This window comes from Akebia trifoliata, chromosome 4 (genome assembly GCF_017979445.1).
Source record: "Akebia trifoliata isolate Shusen 1 chromosome 4, ASM1797944v1, whole genome shotgun sequence".
Taxonomy (NCBI): domain Eukaryota; kingdom Viridiplantae; phylum Streptophyta; class Magnoliopsida; order Ranunculales; family Lardizabalaceae; genus Akebia; species Akebia trifoliata.
In genome coordinates, this window is record NC_141378.1 from 37,922,333 (window position 1) to 37,931,259 (window position 8,927).

General features: G+C 35.4%; 1 protein-coding gene across 3 annotated transcripts; it reads left to right on the top strand.

Moving 5' to 3' along the window:
* The first annotated feature begins 430 nt into the window (after positions 1-430).
* LOC147404881 (cold-regulated protein 27-like) lies at positions 431-8,709 on the top strand. Of its 3 annotated transcripts, none has more exons than XM_086440976.1 (5): positions 431-694; positions 3,667-3,879; positions 4,000-4,279; positions 8,073-8,185; positions 8,264-8,709. In XM_086440976.1, exons 1-5 carry the CDS (start codon positions 641-643, stop codon positions 8,435-8,437), a joined length of 834 nt encoding a protein of 277 aa, XP_086297102.1. In that variant the 5' UTR covers positions 431-640; the 3' UTR covers positions 8,438-8,709. The 3 variants fall into 3 exon arrangements, with proteins under 3 accessions (XP_086297102.1, XP_086297100.1, XP_086297103.1); XM_086440974.1 differs by having other exon boundaries at positions 432-703; XM_086440977.1 differs by lacking the exon at positions 431-694 and adding an exon at positions 2,982-3,287.
* The last annotated feature ends 218 nt before the right edge of the window (positions 8,710-8,927 follow it).

Below are 8,927 nucleotides of genomic sequence, written 5' to 3' on the forward strand. Positions count from 1 at the left end.
CTGCGTCGAGGCATCGCGTAAATAGTTAAAAAGTGCAGCCACTTGTGAAAAAACAAAGGAGAATGCCTAAGTGACGTCAATATTGGACCTCACATCCCACACCAACCTGACGTGAAAGTGTATAGAGCCGTAGATGCTTCTCTCGAGATACGACTAAAAAGCATTTTTGGATCTTATAATTTTGACGGTACCGTAAGATGTGCGATGTAAGGTCCTATCTTAAAGTCACCGCAGCACGACTCAAAAACAAACCTTTCAAGATATTTTGAAGTTGCCGTCAAAAGTATCTAGCTCGCGTTCTTAGATATTATAAGAGCTGCTGACTTGGTATATCATGATGTGCTGACACGTGTAAAAACCGCCACAAGACTAGTTGTGGGCCCAACGACACGACACGCACATCGGCCTCTTGTTTCTCTTTCGGTTCAAGAGAAGATATTATTTACAAGAGAAGCAGAGAGGAAGGAATCACAAAATCAGGGTTTTCCTCTAAAGTTAGAAGAGTCAATTTAGCGACGACTCTTCTAACTTTAGAGACGATTTCTGCATCGAATATTTAATCTAAATGAACGCAATTCTTCACAAGTTGATATCGCCTCTTCTGCAAGATCGATAGACTGAGGCTGTGACGAGCTCGGATATGTCCGGCTCTGCTGAATACAATTCGAAAGATTTTTCTCGGGAAGAAGAAATTGTGAGCACGGTATCGATTTATCTTCTGCTTTTCTTGATTTTTCGAGAATAATTGTTTATGGATTTTGTAGAAGATCCAGCGTCTTTTATGTTTGGTTGGTTGTTGAGATTTCAATTTAAGAATGTGAAATTTAGATTTGATTTCGTTGTTGTTCGAGAAATTTGTGATCCAACTTTTTTTTTTTTTTTTTTTACAAACGATGTTTGTCATTTTGGGATAGAAAACTTGGAGATGCCATTAATTTATTTATAATTTATGTGGATTATTATTAGGTTCTTTATCAATTTTGATTGACAACAAGATTTTCCTTTACTTTGGCTGAAGAGGGATTACTAGATGAGAAAAAAGATTGAGATTGTTTCTTTGTTGTATTTGTTGGATTTTTATAGATAACTAATGCCTATTAGTTTTCTTGTTTTCTAGCTTGATATATAATCCTAGTTATTTGGTAGGAGTAGAATTAGTAGTTGTTTCTGTTAGAAAACTTATTTAGTAAGTTGTTTCATGACTGTTTATTTACATAGAGAGTAAATTTATGAATAAAAGGAGAGGAGTTATTATTATTCTATTTCGTGTTCTATATGTTAATCAACCAACACTCCAAAAGACCGATCTTTTGGAGGAGAAAACTATGAATATAAGAGGGTCAGAGGGTCATGGGGCCTAACTGGGGTATGACACACTCGAGAGTAGAGGAAAATATACACTCAACACTCCCCCTCACCCATAAGGGTGGAAAGATTTGAACCCATGACCTATATGAATCTAGCGCTCTGATACCAGGTTAACCAACCAACTATTCCAAAAGACCGATCTTTTGGAGTATGGGAGAACTATGAATATAAGAGGCTTTTTTACACTTATCAAAACAATGAATATAAGAGGGTCACGAGGCTTAACTACGGTATGACACATCTGACGGTAGAGGAAAATATACACGCAACATTGTACGCTTGGGGAAGCTGCTCCCCTTAATTCTTGTGGGTATGAAAGGATGAGAACTTAATGTGGAATGCAAATCAAGTCAATGGTCAAGGGTTCCAACGAAAAATTTGTAATTATTTAGGTTTTTACTTAATTGGGTCTAAATTTATCGTTCGAGATTATTTTACATTAGTTTTTTTATTTTTATAGTTTTGAGTTGTTTTATGACTTTATTTTTATGTTTTGGGACTTATTTTCATGTTTTATTAGTCCATCGTCTTAGTATAATATTTAAGGGAAGTTTAGTAACTATAGTTTGTCTTTTATTAAGTCTATTAGGGTTTGAAAATAAGAGAGAGAAAGTTACGTAATTATGTTATTTATTTGGTATTTTAGTTTGATTATGATTCTTGGCTTTATTTTTTTTATATATAGATTGTATTAGGATTTTTTTAACGAAGAATTTGATGAATAAAGAATGAGTTTCTTTCATGGAGTGAAGTGAGTTCTCCACCATTCTTTGTGTGATTCTAAGGTACTATTTTTTCTATTATCTTATCATCTTTCCATTTTTCTTTTTATTGTTTCTTGATTTTCTTGAAATCTTAAATCCATCAAGAATTCTCTTTTCTTGATTTTCTTTTTATCCTTGTTGTTTTTTGATTTTCTTGAATCTAGAAACCTACAAACCTCAATCTTTTAACCTTTCTCCATTCTATTAATCTTTAATCATAACCCTATAAACCTTAACCTTTAATCCTTTCCTTACCCTACAAACCTTAACCTTTAACTCCTTTTTTCTATCCTACAATATTTGTAATAAAATTTTCATTTTACCTTTTGGGTTTACCTTATCCTAATCCAAATCGTAAACTCAATCTCAAACCCTTAATCCTTAGTCCTTACCCAAAATCCTAAGCCAAATTCCCTAATCCCCCAAATTTCTTTTCTTCCCTAATAAACTTAAATAAAAGACAAGCTAAAGTTACTAAACTGCCTCCTTAGTATTTTTGGTCTTTGTGGGATTGTGGCCATACTTGCAAAAGGTCATAATTAAATTACCCTATCCTACCCAAATCCATAACACAATCTTAAACCAAATTCCCTAACCACTGATTTTTCCCTATCCTACTCAAATCCTTAATCCAATCCTAAACCAAAAACCCCTTATTTTCCCTTATCCTATCCAAATCCTCAATCCAATTCTAAACCAAATCGCCTATCCCCTTATTGAAATAAAATTTTCATTTTACTTTTTAGGCTATCCTAACCAAAATCCCTTAATCCTTACTCAAAATCCTAAATCAAATTCCCTAATTCTCCAAATTTCTTTTCTTCCCTCACCGTCTTGCATTAGAACTATATGACATGGTCATATAAAAAATTAAATGGAGGAGCCAACCGAAATTTTGGTACAAGACTTTGATGATGATGCGAGGAGTTAGAAAGGATCTGAAGAGTGAAGGTCCCACGAACCCCAAGAATCTAACCTAAAATTTTGGACTGTACAAATAAGGGATGGTGTGAAGCCTTTAGTCTTTGTAAATTTAACAATTTTTTGAACTGCTCAAGGATTACTTCTATTTTGAATGAGTAGAGCCAAACACTTCTGATTCCTGGGAGCAATTCAACCATATTCCCAGTGTAGAGATTGAAGATTTCATCAAATGTAAGTCTCATCTGAAAACCAATTTAAATCAGGTTTGTGACCCCTATATTTGGGATAAGGAATTGATGTGACGGTGTTAGTCACCAATTCCCAAATCCTAAAAAACGGGCATCTAATTTAAAAATGTTTGATAGTTAATGTTAGATTCCTCTTAAGACAATATCCATTATCTTTGAAATGAATGTTAAAATCTATTAGATTCTAGTTGATCTACTAAGATTGATTCCCCTTATTTTCTAGTAAACTCTCAATATGTTTTCTTCTTGTCAACTCTTGTTGGTTCAGCCTCAAAATGGTCCTAAAATTATGTCTAGTTCTGGTTGCCTATGAAAAAATGAAAGGAAAAAAATGTGTTCTCATGATGGTTTTTCCATATCAGGACCTGCAGATGGCTGAATCAGTATGCACAGAATGGACAAATGAGAAGCACAGTTTGTATCTCAATTCCATGGAAGCATCATTTGTTAGTCAATTATACAATCATGAATATCGTTCCATTGATTTGCTTGATTGGAGCTCCAGAAGAAAGAACCCACTGAATCCAAACTCATCACAACAATTGAGTGCAAACACCCATATCTCCTCAGGACAGGTCTGGAACCTAATCTGTTTGATATATTCAATCTATGTTATTATCTATTAACCATTTTTATGCCTCAAATTAAAAATGTCTTTATTTTCGTTTGTCCTTCCATTTTTATTTCTTTTCCAGTTCAAGGTTATTCAAAGTGGATGTTGGAAAAAGCTTAATTTTGAAAGAGCTCAACCTCGATCTGATCTACCAGATCAGTCTCATGTTCTTCCGGCTAATCCATGGATCCAGCATTTCAAGTCCGCGAGGAAACGCCAAGAATTAACAATATCCAATCTGCAAGAAAATGGTGCAAATTGCACTAAATCAATCCGCTTAGGATGCCAGTCAACAGGTTCAAAGGAGTTTACTACATACCATTCTCATCTAGGTTGGCAAGATTCTGTCTGCAGCAATGAAGGTAGCTTTTGTACTAGAAATCTGTCTTTTTGTGGAATTCTCCTACTTTTTTCCATGTCCACAATGATGTTTCACATTCAGAGTTTCATATTTTAGTTGACTAATATTCAGATTTCTATGCTATGTTTCTTTAATATAATTTGTCCTGTATGTATATTGTTGATGTTAACTCTACTGTCAATATGAAGAAAGAAAACATTTGATTATGATACACTCACAAGAGGTATAAACTACATTATTTACTAATGTACCAAGTAAAATTAATAAATAAGAAAGTCAATTGCATTCTCCATGGGTTTCACAAGAGGTTGTTTTCACTCCTTGGTCCTCCATAGCTCACTTTCCCATTAATGAGTATGTCCACGTACAACAATGCATTCTCCATGGGTTTCACCCTTAGTTATTGGAAGCGTCCTGTAGTGGCTTTATTTTGGGAGTGGGAACGTCATCGAAAACTAGAAATTGAACTGTTTTATGACGGGAAGTGGGAGTAGGAACTAGATTCCAAAGCGGAAGTAGGATGATGGGTAGAAGAAATTTGCTACTAGGGTTTCTTGGGGGACTTTGTCCTACCCTGTCATTTGAATAATATGAAGTACCCAAAGATATTCTTGGTGGAATTTGTCCTACCCTTTTCACCTCTATTGATTAATGCTTTTTTCCCTTCTTCATCAATGCCATTTGGGTCTTCCCTTCAGTCAAGCTTATTTCCCTCTGTATGGAATCCTTGGCCCTCATTGAAGTCTCACCCTTGTTGCCTCTATCAATTAGTTATTTGACTACAATTGGTCAAATTCAAGTCTTGGACTCCACCCCCAATGTTTTATTTTTGTTCTTTGTTATTTTGTTTTATTTGGTTTTGGTTTTTTTGTTTTCGGGGGTTGTCATCTGTCTATGTTGTGCATGAGCATGACTGAACCATCTCAAGGATGTTTCTCTGAGCTTTATGTACTTGAAGTAGTTTTCAACTTGCCAGAGGAAGTTGTCCAACTTTGTGGCATACTGCCCATACTACTGTATGACGGGTTTAAGTACCCATCGACAACCTTTCATGCCTTCCCCAGGAGTCCAAGACCATGACCTTGGTCTTGATCTCTTTGATATGGGTAGTTAAACAATCAACCACATGCCCCTTAGCATGTTGACAAGTGCCTGCTCCTTCACTTATGTCAGACTTGAGCTCTCTGATGGTTTCTAAAGACCCTTGCTGGTATGTCAGTTAACCCACCGGTCTTTTCTTCTCCATTGAGGAAGATTATCTCCAACTTTCCACTACAAATCTTTATTGCACCAGTCTGTGCAAAGGTTGGCTCCCTCATTGGCCCTAGGACTTGTTGACCCTGGCTTATGGGACTTGTTCATGCTTCTACTCAACCTCTTTACTTTTCTTCATGACCTACTTGGTTTTCTGTGAGTTTTTCACCTTGAAAACATGGTGTTTCCTTAGAACTTGGTCTAATAAGTTATAACATTATCGCAAACTTAGCTTTCAAGCCCTTGAAGCACTTGTGCAAATTCCCCTATGTTGCTGGAATCAACTTAATTACCAAGTGACTTATGAACTCACAACTGAATTCTGTAGCGCACTTACTCAAACAACTTGAGTTTATGGAAAAAGTGGTTGCATTTCACTCGGTATCATAGTTAGTCACAAATGAGAATGTATCCCCCTTACTTAGAATTGGGGATGGAACATGGATGATGGAGATAGTGCCAAGTGGCAAAGACACAATGGTAATAGAATTCAACACATGGTTCACTGAATTTTGTTACATAATTACACTTCTGAACTATACCTTTTAGTATCACTTTGAAAGATTCTAGACCATGAAAAGCCTCTTCCAGGTCTTCCTTGCCTTCTCCCATATGAGTGAGTTTTTGTAATGTCCCTTCGCATTGAAGCTCCTTTTTTTTCCGGGTGGGGTGGTGCATCAATCATTTAGTCTTAACCATGATATTTCTGCCATTGATGACCATAGAAAAAGTGAATCCTCTCTTGCTTAAAAAAAAAAAAAAAAAAACTTTCACCTACTTTATCCCATCGGGCAGAAAGCTCTTAAGATCTACATTTGATCTACTAAAAGGGTACCTCTTCTTAGTTGTTTGTTTTTCATTTTAGTTTGCTACTTCTATCGGTGATGGTTTCATTAGAAAACTGATGAAGTCCAGAATGATGCGGACAAAATGAGAACTAAAATTTTCAAAATGACTGTTGTTGTCTCCTGCATAAACATGCATTTTTTATTCTTCTCCTGGATGGCTGGTCCCAATTGGAAATGAATCATTTCAAAGACAAGCTCATGCTTCATGCCAGCTCACAGCCTCCTAAATCCAGTGTAGATTACCTATAAAAGAAAATCTAGTGTAGGCTACCTATAAAAGAAAATCTAGTGTAGGCTTTGAGAAAGCTGATATCTCAACTAGTGACCTCAATTCCTAACCGTACAATGTAGATCTAGAAAGCCAATATTTTGCCTAGTTTATCATTTTTAAATTTCACGGTTTGACCTTTGACTGGTAAGTGTAGTCTGAATGAAATTTGGTGACTTATTACTGTCAACGGTGGCTTATTTGTTTCAGATAGCTTCCTGGATTCTTGGTTATAGAATGAAAAAGATTCCCTAAAAGAATTGACACTGAACTTATTCTTTGCTCTTAGCCTACCACTTGTGCTTATTAGTTTAAGATGTCTTCATTTGTTCTTCATTATTGGATGAATAACGTTGCCTTTCCTGCAAGAATCGACGCTGCACTTTAGTTTCTTTTCTTAGCTCTTACCATTTGTAAGCAAAGCTTCAACACATAGCTCCTGAGGGACTTGTGGAAAGGGTATTCAGGAAAGTTAGTGAAAGCCGTGAATTTCAAATAAAGGAAAAAAATTTAATATTAAAAAAGGGATGGAAGAATAAATGGAGGAGCCCACTCCCCTTGTTTTGACACTTGTCCATATGAGGATTGTCTCGTATAATTTACAACACATTTTCCGTGCATATAAATCACAAAAAACACCGACAGTGTATTTCTCTTCATTTTTGTTTATGTTTTTGATCAAGCAACTGTTTGCAGCAACCGTACAACACTTCCAAAGTTTCACTTTTAGGGTCACTACAACACTGAGACAGTTGTTATATAGCATTCATGTTTGCACCCTTTATGGTTTATATACCATTGTAAAAAATGAAAGCTATGTGTGGAACATGTCTCGTGCTTTGATTTTAATCATTTAATTAGAGAGCTGCTATCGTCATTCCAACTTTTACTTATTGCACCTCAATTTCTTAAATTATTTATCACACCCAAATTAAAGATTAAATCACAATCTTCAAACATTACAAAGGTTTGGCTCAAATTATAATCTCAACATTACAAAACAGTATGACACTTGTTCAATAGTTGTTTAGGATTAGTTTTAGGCCCATATAAAATCCTAAACCCCAAAAAGTAGAAATCTAGCAAATAAAATAAAATTGAGAGAGCTCCTATTGGCATACCAACTTTTATTTATTCTCAACCATTCACTTATTTTCTTTATTTTTAGTTGACCATCTCTTAGCTATTAAAGCTTTAGCCACTAATGGGATCGATGGTGAGGATCTCCCAATAATCAATGTGATTTCAGATTATGCAATGGCTGGACTTCAGATTGCACCGTCCTGATCGAAATACATGTCTTTGCACATCCCTTGAATATTAAATTCTAGGAAATTATAGTTCTAAAGTAAATCTATGTGGCAATTTGCTATCATGTAATTGTATACTTGCACAAAATGATTAAATTGTTTGGGTTCTTGCAGAGGTTTCAGGTCAGAACTTTGTGGATGAAGACCATGAAGAGGAGCAACTAAGCAGTTTACGCAAGTCAAAACGGATGAAGATGGAAGTCACTGATGTTTCATCCAATGATCAAGTAATGTCCAGATTTGATCTGTTTTGAACTTTCTCTTCTAAGTCCAATATCATTATATCGTGTTAGCATTTTTTTCAGGTTGTTCCGACAGGGAAGTCTACTACGATGGCAGCAGCAGCAGATCTGAGTGAGAATTGTTTTTCTCCTAATAAATTAAACGTTATTCATACAATAAGAAAGTCAGAAAACATGGATGGGTTTGCTAACTTTGTAGAGCAGGAGCAGAATGAACACAATGATGATGCCAGATGACTAATTAAAGCTTTGTGACTAATCCACGAATGAGAAGAGAGAGCTTCTACTAAAGTTGGTACTAAATTCCTTGATTGAAGCTTACTTTGAGGGTTCAAAGGGTGGGGGTGGGTCAATTACTACCTAGACTTGGGTTCTTGTAAGAATTGGTGTTTGGTGCTTCTCACCTATATGTTTTTATTAAGCTATGAAAAGTGTATGGGTGGTGGTGTTGGGATGCCTGACTTCATATAAATTTATATATATATATAGATATAATGTTCTAACTAACAGTGTCATTTTTATTGGATTAAGAATTTTACTTCATTGGAATGAAATTCTTTTGTAAGTTTTAACTTACTCCTTAATTTGGCGTGGTGGGTTGACAGACAAGAATTAGTTTTACGTTTTATTTACTATAGTGTTAGAATTTCCTCATTAAGATATGTAAATTAAGTTTTAAACCATCATAGTGGGGGTGGTGTCTTGGCCAAATTAGCACATCAAGTGT